General features: G+C 44.0%; 1 protein-coding gene across 1 annotated transcript in view; it reads left to right on the top strand.

The window, feature by feature from the left end:
• Positions 1-18,880, top strand: part of PALD1 (phosphatase domain containing paladin 1) — a 187,530-nt gene that overhangs the window by 85,226 nt on the left and 83,424 nt on the right. The window contains exons 8-15 of the mRNA XM_037904726.2: positions 2,236-2,387; positions 3,867-3,963; positions 4,172-4,276; positions 12,915-13,010; positions 13,756-13,890; positions 14,411-14,527; positions 14,671-14,850; positions 18,602-18,799. Of these exons, the coding sequence (XP_037760654.1) occupies positions 2,236-2,387; positions 3,867-3,963; positions 4,172-4,276; positions 12,915-13,010; positions 13,756-13,890; positions 14,411-14,527; positions 14,671-14,850; positions 18,602-18,799 (1,080 nt within the window). The remainder of the gene's footprint in view (positions 1-2,235; positions 2,388-3,866; positions 3,964-4,171; positions 4,277-12,914; positions 13,011-13,755; positions 13,891-14,410; positions 14,528-14,670; positions 14,851-18,601; positions 18,800-18,880) is intronic.

Raw genomic sequence — 18,880 nt, 5'->3', positions numbered from 1 at the left:
AGGGGGTAGGGAGTTACAGTTGTGCTCAGGTACGTCCCTCAGGTCAGAAGGAGAGTACCTTGCCTGTGCTCTGAGGCAGCTTGCCCTGCCCTGGTGAGCTTCTTTACTGCAGTGATGGGGCAAAATGGGAGGGAGCAGGGAGGAAGTGGGGGATGATGGGGACACTGGGGATGGTCGTGGGGATCACGGAGGGGGATGAGGGGCAGCATAGTTCAGGGATGGGAGTCTGGGTGGGAGGTGACCACAGCAAGGAAACAGCCATGTGGCCTGGGTGGATGGGCATCTGGGAGTGGGGGGGAGGAGGGGGCAGAAAGGCCAGGGGCTAGCAATGGAGGGGTGTTTGTGGGAGAAATAAACCCATGGGGGATGGGAGGGCTCAGGGAGGGAGGAAGGGGGGCTTCTGGGACACTGGAGATGATCGTGGATATCATGGAGGGGAGCAGTGGGGCAGCATAGGCCAGGGCTGGGAATCTGGTGGGGGCGGGGGGTGTGTATGGCTGCAGCAAGGAAACAGCCATGTAGCCTGGGTGGATGGGTGTCTGATTTTTTTTTTAAAGATTGAAACAAAGAAAGTGCTGAGCTCCCCTCTGGCTTGTAGGAAAAGAGTGGGGTAGAGTCTGCGTATGTAGTGGTAGCCCAGGGGTGAATGCTCGCTCACTTTGTTGCCCTCCTAGAATCCCAGGTCAGAATTCAAATACCCTGGATTTCCTCCCTTACGTGATGAATCCCTTAGGATTGATTATGGTAGGACCGCAATTCCTAAGGATTTTCTGTTCATGCCATCGTGTCTGCACACAAGTGAACTTCACCTTGCTAAGGCTCTATTGGGGTTGACAAGAGCAGCTCAAGGCCATGGGCCAGCTGAGTTCTCTGGGCTGGAGTGTAACTGCTTGAGCTCTCTGGTTGGATGCTCAAATGGTTTGAACTGGGACTTTTTAATGTGCCAGGGCCCCTTCCTTGTTTCCTTACCCCTCTTCTGAATGGGCAGATCTAAACTGGGAAAATAGGCAGTGTTTAAAAACATGTTTGCTAACATGCTTGAACTATCACGTTTTTCAGTACAACCTATTTCCTAGTCTAGACCGGGTGGGTCAATGTCATATCCCCACATTCCAGTCTTCCCTCAGGTATAGGCTTTAAAGAGGGAAATTGCCATTTTGGTGGTCTTGCTATGTAACAAGAGAGCTACTTCCAGCTCACGTTGGAAATACAGAAAGTAGCATTGATGGCAATGTTTTCACTGCAAAGAGTTTGCCAAGAAAGGATAAGGACAAAGTGGTGTTAGCTGCTCTCTCCCACCAGGTGCAAAGTGCACAACAGGTGTGCAGTGATCCTGTGTCGCCTTCCTGCACCCATCCCTGCAGTGGCTGAGTGTTACATGGATGCATAATTTAATATTATTTCTATTACAATACGTGGATACCTAATAGGGGCTTATAAATTACAAGCTCTGTATACAAAATGGGGTATTAGAAGCCATGCTGTATTGTATAGAGTGATGGGTTGGAAGGTATGGCATATTGTTGCATTTTGAAAGCTAGGGGTATAATTAATCTTTTGTAATTCCACTGACTCCAGGGGTAAAATTGGCCTAGTAGATTTAATTCTTTTTCTGTACTGCTGCAAAAATATCATATGGCTTACATTGTTCCAGAAATCCCCAGCAAACATATAGTTAGTTATTGTTTGTTCCCTGCACTTTAGTGTAACAAAAACTACAATGAAAAGAGAAATTGAAGGCTTAAGCCATAAAACAAGCAGGTCAAATGTATAATTGAAGTGACCGAGCAACACAATAGGTACCCAAAAGCTGGGCTGCTAAGGAGAACCTGGTGTCTGGTGGAGAGATGCAATAGATCTGCTCTACTCCTAAAGCCAAACAGAAAGTAGCAGGTCAGTGGTGATAGAGGAGGTAAACCTGGTCTAAGATGATCACACCATTATCTGTCCCTGGTATTACAGACCTAAGGGACAGCTCTCTGCTTATGCAGCACTGCGTGAACTTGAAACAGCCAAAGGAGTGTGAATGTGACCCAACTCATTTAATTTCTGTGTGCCTGTTTCCTCATGTGAAAATGACGCCGATGATATTGATCTCCCTTTGTATTTTAATGTTTGTCTTATAAGTACTGAGCTGTGTACTATAGTCTCCTTCCTGCTTGCATGTATTCACTGTGAAGCATTTTATGATGCTCTGTGTGAGAGATGATACATTTGTCTCTATCTCAATTATAGGAGAGTCCAAACCTGCTCCTGCTCCAGGACCCCAGCAGACTGCCTCCTGCTTTACTCTTCAGCTGCCAAACTGGTGTTGGCAGGACCAACCTTGCCATGGTGTTAGGCACTTTGGTGCTTTATCATCGCAAGGGAGCAGCACAGAAACAAGAGTAAGCATGCCTTCATCTCCCTCCCCTTTTAGATAGCTGGTGGAATGAAATGGGGAGGAGAGTGCCAAGGGCTTCCTTTAGTACCAGAGCTTCTTAAATAACTAACTTGTATTTAAGAAAACCCTCCCATGTTAATTGCTAAGGGTGCATGTATTGAGGGTGCTTTTTACAGGAAGAATTGAATTGCTGTAGAAATTCTTATAAATTCTTTTGTAAAAGAAAATTTACGCTCAATGCTGCGGCTGCGCCGGTGTAGCATTTTAGTGAAGACACTCTGTGCCAACATTAGAGAGTTAACCCGTCAGCATAGTTAATCCACCTCTGCAAGATGCAGTAGCTACCTCAGCGGGAGAACCCTCCCACTGATCTAGTGCTGTCTACGTCGGCGCTTAGGTTGGTATAACTGGGTTGCTCAGGGGGGTGTGGATTTTTCACACCCGTGAGCGATGTCGTTATACCGAAGTAATTCCGTAGTGTAGACCTGGCCTTAGTGTGATCTCTCCGACAAGAGACACGCTGACTACAGGCTCAGTTCAGCCACCGCACCACGGCTATTCCATTCCTGGCCTTTCTCCCCACATGTCCTTCTCCAGAAGCCAGGCACAGTCTGTCCCATTCACTCTATCCACAGAGAGTGCACGAGGAGGGTAGGTGCTCGGTCTCTGTATTAGAGACCGGAATGTGAGTAAAGGTACTGATGATTTAATTATATTCCCATTAAATGACATTTGGGGCCTGGGGCCCCCTTCATTAACATATTTGGGAGAGTGGAGCCTGCTCCCAGCAATAGCACACTTGTGGGGGTGTGGAGGGCTATTCCCCACAAGAGCACCTTCCATCCAGTGCCTGATTTACTGGTGTGCTCTAACAGCTTATACACCACAGTGAATAGAGGCTCCCAGCCCATTTATAATACACTCCCCTCTCTGGACCACTCCTGCAAGAGCTGCTTTAGGACTGAACATCTCCATACCCTTATCTGTAGCTTCCCCCAGGAGCAGTTTCTCCTGTCTTTCTGAGGAAGGCTTGCAGGTGGCAGCAGCTCAGACCTTGAAGCTATGCTGTCTGTGTAGACTCAGGATGATGATTACCTGCCAACAGTACGCATCCTGGAGGAAAACAAAAATGAAAAATATGGACAGTGTGCTCATGGGAAAGGGATTCTAAATATACATAATATAAAAATAGTACAATCAAATGGATGGATGGTATCCCTTTAATCCAAAGTCATTTCCCTATTTTCAACATAGAGCAAACTATTAGAACCTTTCAAAATGGAAGAGACTTGTAAGCTCAGCTACTGTACACAATCTTGCCTACTGGGTACTAGGTTGATTGGATGAATTATGTGAAACAGGATAGTTTCCTTTAAGATTTTAAACTGGCATAAATGTAAAAGGAAAGCAAAAGGAGGGAGAGAAGCGATGGAGATTATTATAACTTCAAACTTACTCTGTTTCTTTCCTTCCTTATTTACAGCCTTCCACATCCTGCTAATACTTTGTCCAGGGACCGATTTTGGGTTATTCAGAACTTTATTGACATGGTACCAAAAGGCCAACAAATCGTTGAGGAGGTAAGTGTCTGTCTGTGGCTGGGCTTACATTTGTAGGTATATCTCATGCTGGTGGCCTTCAGGCAGGTATATAGCCCTTATGCGGAAGGGATGTGTCTCTGAAAGTGGGGGGGAAGGGGAAGGGAGAGATTCAAACAGGACCAGCTGGGAGAGGGTGAAATCTCATCTCTTGCTTTCAATTACTGAATTCCCTTTTGATCTCTCCAAGGTGGACAGTGCCATTTCCTACTGCTCTGAAATGCATGACATGAAGGAAGCCATCTATGAGTATAAGAAGAAATTGGAAGGGATTGGAGAAGATTACCAGATTCAGGTACTGTAGGGAGCCAAATTACAGAACCATGGTGCCTATTGAAGAGAATAATTCATATTTTTTTAACAAAAAACAAAAAATCTAGTACTAAGAGAATAGGCACCTTTTTGGAGTGAAATGCAAATAGGCTAGTGCAGGTGATGTACTTATTTAAAAAAAATCTGGGGTGAATTTTGCGCTGATGGAAGTCACGAGATTGACAACTCTCCTTGCTTAGTTTAGCATTTTAAACAGTAGCTTGATTATTTGCAGAAGAAGAATTTCATGGCCTCTAATTTAGGATGGCTGTCAGCCCATCCATCAGATATTGACCTCTCTGGGCAATATCTGTATCAGACTCACGTTCGTGCTGACAGGTATGTCTCTAGGAGTGAGAAGGACTGACAGTTTTTTTTGGTAAACATCTACTTTTACTTGTAAACTGAGCACCTGTTTTTCCATATAAACTGAATACCTATCATCTGGAAATTACTGATAGATAATAAACATGGAAGCTCATGATCTTTTTTGCTAAGTCACTTTTTAGAGGAGAACCCTGCTTTTAAATCCACGCACAGGGTGGCTTAGTGGCTGGGGCACTAGACTGGGACTCAGGAAACCTGGATTCTGTTCCATGCTCTACCACTGCTTTGCTGAGTGATCTTAGGCAAGTCACGTACCTTCCCTGTGCCTCATTTCCCCATCTGTAACATGTGTATAACAAAACTGACCTTGCATAAAGCACTTGGAGATCTGTAGATGAAAAGTGTTGTATGTGAGCTAAGTATTGTTGTCGATCCCTAGTAATTCAGACTGACTGTTTTATAGGGATTCTTGGCAGTGTCATAGTGAGAGTTCTGTCCTTCAGTATGACATGGGGGCAGGAGTGACACTGGTGATGGAGCAGCTCTTACGTCAGATTCCTGTCTTATTCCAGTTTACAGACTAAATACTAAGGTTCCTTCAAAAAATGTGGGTGAGAATACAGTGCTTGTGTTAACTTCTCCCATGTAGTTCTGCCAACGCTCGACTTTTTCCAATCCTGGACTTCTCTTGAGCAGAGGCTGCCTCTTGTGCCAAATGGTGTGGGTCTCTTTGTGATGTGGGCATTTGAGACAACCATACTCATTTTACCTGTGGCCGTGGAGTCTTTAACCTACATCCCCAGATAGTGAACTTGTCATTTATTAGAAGCAAGTTACAGGGTGAGTGAAGAATTGAAGAAAGAAGGCTGGAAAGATGGGAATACTGCGTCATTTTTCCTTTTGAAGTCTCCTGTGCTTGAAGAGGTAAACAGGATGTACTATGGAGTTCGGGTGTAAACGAGAGACACTATAAACACGGATGATATATGCTATTAGATTGTGTTAAAAGCCAGAAGACCATTTTTTGGCCAAAGGTTTATGCGGAATACAGAAGGAATGTTCCTTTCTTCCAAGAGAGCACTTTGGGAAGGAAAATTCTCATTCCTGCTGATGAGGTGGTGATGTAGCTGTCTGAGATGAGGTGTTGTGTCAAAATACACAGGTGTGATTTTATCCCTGTCAAAAAGTGAGGTGTGTCTGAGGGAGGAGGCTTTCATGACGTAATGTAAATGACATGCTCTTTACTTTATTTCACTGACTTATGTATAACACTGACTTGCTTATGCCCTGAGGAAATATTTGTGATTTTTTTATTGTTGCTGGGGTATCCTTAGCTGCTGGGTGATTGCAGGAGTGGTTCCTTTTACAATTGTGTGTTTGAAAGTTATCAGGAGTGCCTAGAGCCAGGGATGGGAGCTCCTGTTGTTGGTTGTATAGAGCACAATGAATCCATAACATCATAATAGTAACAGAGCATTCAGGATTAAGCTGCCACTCTGCTTGAACTCCTGCTGCTGCACCTTTGAAGACCAAGGATGGGATAAAGCTTTCTCTTTCTGCTTCCCTTCCAATCTTGGATGAAGTCAGAACTATAATATTATTTCATTAATTTTTTGTTGTACTGAATTTATGGGTGTGCTTTATAATTTATGGTATTAGGAATAAGTCATTTCTGCTACCTTTTGATTGGGACTGATCTCTTACCCTCTCATCCCACTCCAATGCAATGTGGATGAACCCTATATAACGCAATTAAAAAGAAAAAGCATCCTGTTCTTCCTTTTGCTGAAATATTCCCGATCGATTGACAAGAAATGGGAAATTTTAGTACTTGCTGGAGGCAAATACCACGTGAGAGCACAATCAGAGCCATATAGCACATTAGTGTAAAACCAGTGCTCCTCCATTGACTTCAGAGGTGTTATTGCTGATTTATACCAACATATGAGGAGACTCACTATCTCATATGCCACCGCTTAAGACCTCCTCTCTTCAGCAAACTACATGTTCTATCGTTCTTGGGGAGGCTTTATAGAAGACTATCTTTTTATTTTATAAGGCTGTCCCCTGGGGACCTTGGCTGCTACCTCTGTTTGTAGGCGCACCTTCCTAAGTGGGGTGGATAGGATAGGCTGTTTGTTTTCATTCTGCCCACGAGGGAGCATGAGCTAAGACCTGACGGGTCAAGTAACCTCTCAAATGGCCAGGCCAAATGATCGGTAAAATGGAATCTGACTGTATCTAATTTGGGTTTAATTATCACTGATGCTACTGTCTGCCAGTCATCCCATCCTTGATCCAATGGACAAGAAAACTTGCATTAAACAGTTGGTGCTGCTGAGCTGAGATGTGGTTGGCAGGGATCTGGTTAATAGGGAAGTTAACTGTCTTGTGATGCATGACTGATTTTCTATCAGTTTGATTGGGATTCACATCCATTTTAATTTCATACCTCAAATACCATGTACTAGTTAACGGGAATGGCTCAAAGCGGATTTACACTTTATTGCTCACTTAAAGCAAGGGATATCAGAGTAGCTCAAATGTTCCATTCAGTGCTTCTTATGGCAATGTTAAAGTGTGCACATGGCGCCAGATCCTAAACTGGATTAAATTGGTATCAACCTATTGAAATCAATGGAGCTATACTGAGTTACAGCAACTGAGCATCTGGCCTATAGCAAAGAAAAGATAGGAAGAATAGTAGGAGGCCAATATGGCACCATCAGGAGTTCTTTAATTACATGAAAATTAAAGGAATTCCATAAAAAGTGGAAACGTGGACAAATTTCTAAGCACAAAAGAACAGTGCAATCTTGTAGGGATAAAATCAGAAAGACTAAAGGCTGGTCTATGCTACCGCGGTAAATCAATCTAATTTACGCAACTTCAGTTCCATGAATAATGTAACTGAAGTCAACATAGTTAGATCCACTTACTGCAGTGGCTACATTGTGCTGTGTTGACGGGAGAGCGTCTCCTGTTGACTTCACTTGCGCTTCTTGTGGAGGTGGAGTACACAAATTGATGGGAGAGTGCTCTCCCATAGATTTAGCATGTTTTCACCAGACCAGCTAAATTGACACTCGCTGCATCAATTACAGCAGTGCCGATCTACTAGTAAGTGTTGACATGCCCTAAAGTGCAGAATGAGTACATTAGGAGGAAGGGAAAGATGAAGGAAATTGTAGGTCCATTACTTAGCAGGGAAGCAGAACTAATGATGGAGGACACCAAGAAGGCTGCGGTATTTAATGCCTGTATTGTTTCTGTCTTTATTAAAAAGATTATTACCAGATGCTTAATACAATTAATATTAATACCAAGGGAGAAGGATCATAAGCCAGAATAAGGAAAGAACAGCGTTCAAGAATGTTGAATAAATTAGATGTATTCAAGTTGACAAGGCCTGACAAAAATTCTTCCTAGGGTACTTAAGGAAGTAGCTGAAGTAATCTTGGAACCATTAGCGATTATCTTTGAGAACTCATGGAGGATGGTGTGGTCCCAAAAGGCTGGGGAAGAGCATACATAGTACCTATTTTTAAAAAGGAAACAAAGAGGCCCTGGGGAATTATAGACCAGTCAGCCTAACTTTGATACCTCAAAAGATACCAGAACAAATGATTAAACAATCAGTTTGTAAGCACCTAGAGGATAATAGGGCGATAAGCAACAGGCCGCATGATTTGTTCAGAAAAAATCATGCACACCAATGTAATTTCCGTCTCTGACAGAGTTACTGTCCTATTGGATGCGGGGAGCAGTAGACGTGATATATCTTGATTTTTAGTGAGGCATTCTTATAAGCAAACTGGGGAAATGTGGTCTAGATGAAAGTATTATGAGGTGGGTGCACAACTGGTTGAAAGACCATACTAAAAGAGTAGTTGTCAATGGTTTACTATTAAACTGGGAGGATGTGTCTCGTGAAGTTCTGCAGGGGTCTGTCCTGGGTCTGGTACTTTTCAATATTTTCATTAATGACTTGGATAGTGGTAGGGTATTCTTATAAAGTTTGTGGATGACACCAAGCTGGGAGGGTCTTCAAGCACTTTGGAGGACAGTATTTAAATTCAAAATGACCTTGATAAATTGAAGAATTGGTCTGAAATCAGCAAGATGAAATTCAGTAAAGACAAGTGCAAAGTTCTGCACTTAGGAAGGAAAAATCAAATGCACAACTACAAAATAGGGAATAACTGGCTAGGTTGTCATACTGCTGAAAAGGACCCAGGAGTATAGTGGCTCGTGAATATAAGTCAACAATGTGACGCAGTTACAAAAAAGGCTAACATCATTCTAGGGAGTATTAACAAGTGTCATATAGAAAACATGACACGGAATTGTCACACTGCTTGGCAGTAATGAGGCCTCAGCTGAACTATTGTGTCCCATTTTGGGCAGTACACTGGAAAAAAATGGACAAAGAGCAACAAAAATGATAAATGGTCTAGAGAACCTGATCTGTGAGGAAAAGTTAGAAAAACTGGACATGTTTGTTTAGCCTTGAGAAAAGAAGACCGAGAGGGGAACATAAGTCTTGAAATATGTTAAGGGCTGTTATAAAGAGGAGGGTGATCAATTGTTCTTCTTGTCCACTGGAAGTAGGACAAGAAGTAATGGCCTTAATCTGCAGCAAGGAAGATTGAGGGTAGATTTTAGGAAAAACTTTCTAACTATAGTTAAGCTCTGGAATAGGCTTCCAAGGGAGGCAGTGGAATCCCCATCATTGGAGATTTTTAAGAACAGGTTAGGCAAACACCTGTTGGGGTTGGTGTAAGGATCCTGTCTCAGCATGGGGGGATGGACTAGCTGACCTCTTGAGGTCTCTTCCAGCCCCATATTTCTATGATTCAGCAATAAAAGTGTTTGATGGCACTTTTGTGAGTCTTCTCAGAAATTCATGAAATACCGGTTTCCTCCTCCCTACTCCCCTGCCCTTGTTTTTAGGAGAGTTTGGAATATTTCATTGCCCAAAGAGGAGTTGTACAGCACATGGGTAACACACTATCTCAGTGGGCATTCTCTGGTAATTCTTGGCATGTGTTCTTGGCTAACCAGTGGAGATGCTTCACAGTGCTGAATATGAGAGAGCAGCAAGGTGAGGATCATCTTTCATTCATGTTTAAGCTTCAGGGCAGAGAGTTAGAAATCTCCCTCTGAGTCCAGAGGGTTGCTTGACTTTTTCATCCACTTTATATCCCCAGCCTTAAGGCTTCGTGTCTTTGCAACCATCCTTCCAGCAAGGGGTGACTGGATAGGACCCCCCTTTGAAGTCGGTCAGTATCACTCCTTCATGACCTTCCAAAGTCAGTGTTGAGCCATGTGGTATGTCTCCATACCAAAGGGCTGAATGTGCTGCCTCTGAAGTTCTCCCAGCCTCTTTTAGCCAGGCAGCAAGAGACATGCATTGGGAGTTGGTGCCTCAAGTGTTCAGCTTTGCTGATGAGGTCTCTCAGCCAGGCTGATCAAAGGTGATCTTTTATACCAGACAAGGGGCCTCCAATTAGGGCTAAGTGTTCAGAAAAACGCACTGGAACTGCCTGCACAAAATATGTCCCACTGGATCTTTACAGATAGGTTCTTTTACATATAAATGCCTATTTGCATATACAGTTGCAGGAGTGTTCTTCTAAGTTTCAGGCACAATGTAGATATCACTTTATGAAAGTTTGGCTGTAGCTATATATCAAGTGCTTTCTTATTCTGCTGTTTTAAAGAGAAAATGTTGACGCATCCTGCTGACAGGTAGGCTTTGGAACTCAGAAACTGAAAGCTGGAATCTGAAATGCTCCCATTTACCATTCTTTGGGTTGGTGGTATTTGAAGGAGAACTCCTCTTCCTAGTTTGGTCTTTGACATGGGCATGAGGATGGGTTTTTTTTACCCCATGTGGGGGATACAGTTTTTGTTTTTTAAAAGCTAAAGCTACCTGAGACCCATACCAAGCCCCCACTGCAGTGATTTGCTGTGGAGGGAGATGGCTGGTATATATCGTTACTGACAATGGGAAATAAACCTTCAGGGATTGCTGTAAATTAAACAAGAGGAGTGTTTAATTGAAGTTCAAATGTAGCAATAACACTTTTAAACAATGGAAAGTCTCCAGGAAAATTTGCTTATTGGACATGAACTGCATTTGGGGGCAGAAGGGGAGGGAGGGAAGGAAAGAAACCAGAGAGAGTGAGAGATGGGTGGGAGGAGATATTTGTATACGTAGATGTAGGACCAGATCCTCAGCTGGTGAAAAACAATATATTTCCATTACAGTCAATGGTGTTTCAGCATATGCTTAAGGGCTTTGCTGAACTGGGGTCTTACTGAATGGATTGTCATATGCCTGATCATTTTCTTGGGGCTTTTTGGCACACAGAGGAAATCTCTCTCTCACCCCAAAAAAGTTGGAGCTCCTGAAAGGTGCTAACTCCACGGAAATGAAGTCTGAAATCCTTTGTGCACAGAAAATAAGTATGGCACAGTCAGCAGCAGAACATACTTCCATAAACCTCGCTGACAATGTGCCTCAACTCTTGACCAAGAGAGGTCATTTCTACGGATTGAGAGGGTTGTTCATTCACTCCTTCACATGTCTGCTGAGACTGCTAGAATGGGTGTTAACTTGTGTCAAATGAAGTGTTGGCTTTTGTGATCTGGACACCTGTGAACAAAGAAATAGATTAAAACATCCATTAGATGGCAACAAGGTTCTAACATTACAAACCTGGTCTGGCTTTGACCTGGTGACCTAGAAGTAACCTCTGTATACTTTGCTACCAATCCCCTGAGAAATCCAGTTCTCAGCTACTTTGAATTTTGCTAAACTAGTCCCCTCAGGCTGGGTCTAGGTATTGTGTGTAATATAAAAAAAACTAAAAGAAAACAAAAACTTTTTGTGGTGTGTGTGTTAGGAGATTCACCTCAGAGGCAAAATGTGGTAAAGAAAATTAAACAAAACAAGTACCTGGGGAAAAATAGCACGAATACTGATATTAACATCAATGAAAACCTGGCATATTCCCACCATTACAGACTTTGTTTTGAGTTTCCAGAGTAAGCACGCTTCTCAGTCTCTTGATAAATGACGGAGGGCTGGATTTATCTCATGGATCATAAGTAAATATTCATGAGTCAATTACATAATGTTAGAGATTTCCAAGTAACACTTACCAAATCCTCCTTCCCTCCCCTAGTATTACAGGGAAATCTCTTTATATATACACAGCTAAATGTTAGAACATTTTCCATAACATCCTGGGTCTGGATTGGCAATCTAACTGCTTAGTGATCAAATATTTGTGACCTTCTGGTTGATCCTGGGGTGTGTGTGTGAAGAAACATGACCTTCAAGTGCTTTGAAAAGGCATCTTATCTTAACAGTGCCATAACATGGCCTTCAAGTTGTTTGGCTAACATGGGGTGCTCATGCTGTTTCCCCCCAACTCTTGATTTTAGCCTTTTGATGATAGCAAAATTCAGACTGTTTGTCTTTAAGGCACCACAACAGTGTTTGTCTTCAACTTAAGTCTACACATGCAATTCTAGTCAACTTCAAAGAAAGCAGATTTTATTGGCAAATTATCAAACAGAAGAGAGAAGCATTAAATAAAAACAAATTGGAAATAAACTCACCAAATATGATAGCAAACACCACTAGACAGCCACCATGCTTGCATTATATTGTATGACATTGTTACCCCTATGGCATAGCCTTGGCCGTCTCTCACTCACTTTTCATCAACCCATGCCCACAAGAAGATGTCAGTGTCTGAACTTGTTAGCTGCAAGCCATGTGCCCAGGAAGGTGTCAGGACTGGAGCTCACCACAATCCCTCTTTCTTATAGCTGGTTTGCAAAGTTTTAAGTCACATGCTAACATTTGGATATTGCATTGCCCCAGACCAAATGGAGGATAGCAAACCAGTTTGAATCCAGTTGGAAAGGCTCCTGCTGTGTCCAGAGCCCAAGCTATGCAGGAACATTAGGCAATATGCTATTCAAGTATCCTGTCCAACATTGCATGCTTAGCCATAAGTCTTAATCATTCTCAGATAGGGTCTCTGAGATGGGCCAGTGTTTGCATGTTACTGGGTTTTCTCTTCTAGACAAACAGCAACAAGCGTAAAGTGATCTCCCATCCTTGAAGGCAAACAGCTTATGGAGAGACACATTTCATGGACTCAGACTCTGCACTGGTCTTAGGGTTTGGGTCATGTTTAAAGTCTGCAGTTCATATTGAATGGGCTCTATCTCCTGTAGTCTGTCACAAATGCCATTGTTATGGTTTATTCCAGGGGAGCAGCACCAAAGAGTATTTCCTTCAAAGGACTTTGCAGAGCCTTGAGCGCTATTTCTACTTGATTGCTTTCAACTACTACCTTCATGAACAGGTGAGTGTTCTCCCCATTCTCCTTGTGAAGCCTGCCCCTACGCCCGCTCACCCCTCTACTTCATTTCAGCAGCTCTACTGGGGGTGGAAACAAACATGTATGCTGATGGACTGGATGCTAGAAAGCCCAGCTTCTGCCACTTTCCAGACATAGATTTTGCCCCCCTCATGGTGTCTTCAGATGCTCTTGGTTTTATGTTTGGAGGTATAGTTCTAATGGACTACTATGAGTAAAATCCAGTTAGGAGCTGGGGTAATGGTAATGGAGGCCCAAGCCCCTCTCCCACTATATACTGTGTGTATGGTACATGACGTTCCCTGAGAAAACAGTCCCCTTTTGTCTCCCCGAGGAAGGAACCCCAGGTACCAAGTGGTGACTCAGTGAACTGCTGTATCAGCTTTTCACCTGTGGAGCATGGAATCAAATCTTGGCAATTTTCAAGTGAAATTGGTTTGAAAACCTTTACCTTGTCTCTTATTTGTCCACATCACAAAACCACTGGAGAGTATGGTATCACTATGAGCCTGAGGCTTTGGACTGGAATAGGAAGGCGAATATCAGGGTCAGGTTGTGCGAAGCTCTGAAATGGGATTTTTAAAAAAGCGGTGAGCTTTCAACCCTTTTCTGAACTGCTTGTAAGGATTGCCCTGTAAGGTTGCTGTTCCTGTAAGATGTATGTGTAGTACAGTGCTTGCATTTATCTGTTCCTGAACAAAGCATCTCTCTTTCTCTCTCTCCGTGATAGTACCCCCTGGCCTTTGCCCTCAACTTCAGCAGATGGAGGTGTGGGCACCCAGAGCTTTACAGGCTGCAGATGAACATGAACCTGTCAGAGCTCACAGTGACGGGGGAACTGATAACAAAGGGGACACGAGTGCTAGTGAGTGAGCTCCTTAAATCTTCTTGCAGATCCCATCCTTTTCAGGGCACAGGTAATACAATAGGCATGTGAGGCTTATTTCAGCCTCTCTAGAGCCACATACAGTATATCAGAGCCAAACACTCTTCAGGGGAAAAAAAAAAACACCCCATGCTTCCATAAGCTTACAGTGAAAATTCACTCTGATGGGACCAAACCGGAGCCCTTGAGCCCTATGTGCCCCTCAGCATTGGAGTGTTTGAAATCTCGAGCCTGACTCTGTGACTTCGATCCCATCCCGGCCCTTGTGTCAGATGTGCACATTGCAGTGCCCTGGGCAGCGTTTGAAGGGGAGTGGGAGTCTCTTGGTGGAGGCGGTTGTTTTACCATTCAGTGCCACTCTGACCTGGGGAGTGACCAGCTGGGAGAGTCTGTCTGGGAAGACCTGTGATGGCAAAGGTGCCAGCTGAACCAAGAGAGTGGAAATGCGGCTTTCTTCTAAGTTGTGGCTCCAGCTTACTCTGATTTTGTTCTGCTGCAGGTGGTGGATGAGCGTTTCTCCCCAGATGTGCTCAGCACTGTGAAGGAAATGAGGGTAGCTAACTTCCGGAGGGTCCCCAAGATGCCTGTGTATGGGATGGCACAACCCAACTCCAAGGTAAGAACGCAGCGTGGTGGAGATTCTGCCACAGGGGGAGGTGACCAGAGTGCAGGACTGAAACCTTCTGGGTTGTGCCCAGTGCAGGTCGGTTTGAAACATGTATGTTCTGGGGGGGTTCATTTTGTTTCCATTTCCCATAGGCCATTGGAAGTGTGCTAAGCTACCTAACTGATGCAAAGAGGAAGTACTCCCACATCACATGGATAAACCTCCGTGAAGAAGTGGTGCTGGAAGGGAATGAACAAATCTACACCCTCCGGGAACCTGGGAACCTGGAACAACAGATTACGGTGCCTGTTACATCACCTGAACAACTAGAGGTGAACACTCAGCACCTTCTTCACCTTCTGCCTTTCCTGTTCTTGGTGGTAGTCTCCACTGCTACTAGAGGAGCTTAATGCAGTGAAGCAGGCACTAGGAAATGTCTTGGTGCTATTTTGGTCCTGTAACATTTTGTGGAAGCAGCTTGTATTGCTTTATTTACATTGGCATATATGTAACTGGTTAGTGGTTACAAAGCAAATACTACGTGGTAGTAATACTTGAGTAACTACCACAAATTCTCTAAGCCAAGGTGGGTGAGGGGATATCTTTTATTGGACCAGCCTGTGTTGGTGAGAGAGACAAGCTTATGAGCTTACACAGAGCTCTTCTTCAGGTCTGGGAAACTAAGGCCAGGTCTGTACTGCAAATCTATATCGGTATAACTACATCACTCAAGGTTGTGAAAAAACCATGCCCAGGAGTGACGTAGTTATTATGAACTATCTCCCGGTGTAGTCAGCGCTATGTTGACAGGAGAGCTTCTCCCGTCGACATAGCTTCCACCTCTCGGGAGGTGAATTAACTATGTTGAAGGGAGAAGCTCTCCCATCAGCATAAGAGTGTCTTCGCTTAATCTCTACAGTGGCACAGCTGCATGGGTGTGTAGACCTGCCCTCACTCAGGCCTTGTCTACACTACCAAGTTTTGTCGCCAGAAACTGCCTTTTGGAGACAAAACAGTGAGAGCGTACACACCACAATGCGATTTCGTCGGGAAAAATGCCCAGTTTCTGTGACAAAAAACTTCTACCCCTATGAGAGACATTTTTTTCTTTTCCCCCCTCCCTTTATTTTGGACAAAGAGCCAGTGTAGACGCCGCAGTTTGTTTTGTCGACAGAACTGGCTTCTCCCAGTGTCCCACAATGCCTGCCCTGATCGCTCCGCTCAGTGTTTTGATCTCTGCTGCCTTGCAGGCATGCACCCCTCCCCTTTCAAAGCTCCAGGAAGTATCTGACAGCTGAGTGTGCTGCTCCCTTTGGGGAACAAAGAGGAAATCATTGGAATGCTCCTGTTCTGCCCTGCACTAGGAACACAGTGGCAGGCAGACTGCTGTTGTGGGATGGGGGTGGGACTGAGGAGAGCCTGCTGGGCTGCTTTGACATTCCTCAGCACAGAGAGCTCAGAGCTACTCATGATGCCGCTCCCAGCAGCTGAGGAGGATGCGCAGCGATCAGCTCCGCCTTTCCACAGCACTGCACTGTGGGATACATACCCACAGCGCATTGCTCACACTGTCAGTGATGGTGCCCCCAGTCTGGACATGATCTGTCGACAGAGGGAGCAAGTGTGAACACCCTTTGGCGATTTTTATTATGTCGACTTTTGGGTGTTGACAAAGTTTTGTTGACAAAACTTGGTAGTGTAGACAAGGCCTCAGTGTCACTGCTAAATACAAGATTTGAACAGATAGTTTAGCATAAGTAGGTAACACATTTCAAGGGTGCTTAAAGGGCCACTTCATCTTGAATGGTCCCTTGAAATATGTGTTAACCACTTATGCTAAACAATCTGTTCAAATCTTGTATTTAGCAGCCACGCTTGTGAGTTAGGTTATATCTACAGTGTGCACCTTGCAACGGCGTAGCTATGCCACTGCAGCCGCACCAGTGTAAGGTGTGCAGTGTAGCTGCTCTTTGTTGCCGGGAGAGAACAACAACAATGTCTTGGCAACAAAATAAAACCATCCCCAACGAGGGGTGGTCGCTGCGTCGACGTGAGACCACTCCTGCTGATGAAGCACGGTCCACACTGGCGGTCTTTGTCGTTAAAACTTCTGTCATTCAGGGGCTGTTTTTTGACACCCCTGAGTGGCACTTTTGTCATTAAAACCGTTGTCAGTGTAAACAAAGTCTCAGTTTCCCAGACTTGAAGAGCTCTGTGTAAGCGCAAAAGTGTGTCTCTCTCTCCAACAGAAGTTGGTCCAATAAAAGATACATTACCTCATCCGCATTGTCTCTCTAATATCCTGGGACTGACACAGCTACAACAAGGCATATAACACAAATTCAGTAATTACTGTGTAACACGCTATGTTCTCAGGATACATCACAGTATTATTCTAATGAAGAATATAAGAAAAAGAGAGAGTTAATTTTGTTACTGCATAGTGCACGTATAAACTCAATATTTAAAATATAATTCTGTATGGAGTGGTTATTTTTCCCCTCTCAAATTGCTGTACCATGGGAGGGGGGGGAGAGCAGGAGGAGGGAAGAACAACAGTTTTCAGTTTGCTAATAAATAAGTCAAAATACCACCAGCCTTAATGTATACCAAGCTGAAGATGGCAAGTGACCATCAGCAAATGAGATTTACATTGACGTACTGGACACTGCATTTAAAGATATCCCATCCATATGCTTCACAGCAGGGCATGGACCTGTGAGCCACATCAGTTCCCCTCTTCCTCTCACCCCGTTCCCAGCTGGTCACCTACCTGGGTTGCTGCTTATCACCCACCCCAGGGTGTTGTGCAATTGGCACAGAGAATTTCAATTTCTGGATACCAACCAAAGGTTTTTCATCTCTCTCGATTCTTTTCTTTTTTCCTTTTTCCTTTCTGCTCACCCGTCCCACTCTCTCTCTTTTCATGTTGGCAAGTAAGAGAAAGGAGGAAGGAAACCAGTCTCATGACAAATACAGTTTTGTGTGGCATAACATATTTTATATCAGCTGTAACCCTGGGCGTTGTGGCTTTGATACAAAAAGCGCAGTTCTAATAAAATTATTAGTAAACGTTTATACAGCACCCTAAATATATATAATATTTTACAGAATGTGGAATAAAACTCAGCTCCAACCTGGAGATTTTATAGGGTGGCTTGTAAGAGCATGTAAATAATACAGTTAGGCAAAGGAGAACAGAGATGTTCTTGGCTGGGTCTTGAAAAGGGATAGCCAGGACAACTTAGAGGAGAAGGGTGGCCCCATCACAGCGGTCAGATTGTGTGGTGGGACGTGTAGAGAAGGGAGTGTGGAGAGACTAGATTCCTGAGTTAGGCAAGCCCATGAGGGGTTTTAAAATCAGGAGGGCAATTTTAACAGGATCTTGAAACGAATGAAGAGTCAGTGGAGGTGTACAAGCATGGGGCAGATGTGGTTTTGTTTCTTTGTACAAAACAGAAGGTGGGCAGTAGCATTTTGAACATGTGGGAGCTTGAAGAGTTGGAACTTGGGTCGGCCATACAGAACTTGAAGGGAGTTGTCAGGCAACAATGAAGATGTGGATCAGGATTTCAACAGAGGCAGAAGCTGTGTACGAGTGATGTTGCAGAAGGGATTATGGGCACATTTGTACCCCTGGGAGATGAGAGGAAAAGGAGTCAAGGACTGACCCCTTTTCCTCTCAAGAGATTAAGGACAGTAAAAAAAACCATGAAAGATCAGAGTCAAGGTGGGCGATAGAAGCATGTGAATTTGTGTTTGTCTGGGCATCTTAGATGATTAACAAAGTATCATACATTCCTACCTCATTGGCAGAGTCTTTGGGAGAGGTCTAGACCAGGGTTGTTGTAGATCTGTCTAAGGCATATTAGCAGAGCTGTGTGTGTTAAGTTTCCAAACTGTGGTTTTGCACTATGCCTGGCATTAGTCCCTCGCTTCCCTGAGTCCTAAGTTCACCTACAAATTTATGGGGAAATAAAAATTTCCTTTTAGGGTGAAAAAGGAAGAAAGATTCTGAAAACTTATGTTAAGTGTCCATACAATAAAGGAGTCTTGTTCAGGTTCTTTGTCTCTCTCCTGCAGAAATTAGAGTCTACCTTGAAGAATGACGTGCTAAAGTCCCAGAAGTGGCTGGAGGTGTATCTGGAACAGGAGAAGCAGATGAAGATGTTTAAGAGTTGCCTGACCACACAGGAGATACTTAATCAGCACAAGAGCACATGCCAGGGGCTGGTCTACAAACGAATCCCAATCCCAGACTTCTGTGCTCCCAAGGAGCAGGTAATGGAGGAGCTAGAAGCTATTCCTTAGTTTCAACATCAAAACTCCCCTGACGGGGCCATGGTGAATGCCTTCAGTGAG

The sequence above is a fragment of the Chelonia mydas genome, chromosome 7 (genome assembly GCF_015237465.2).
Source record: "Chelonia mydas isolate rCheMyd1 chromosome 7, rCheMyd1.pri.v2, whole genome shotgun sequence".
NCBI lineage: Eukaryota > Metazoa > Chordata > Testudines > Cheloniidae > Chelonia > Chelonia mydas.
This window is presented reverse-complemented; position numbering and strand designations above follow the sequence as displayed.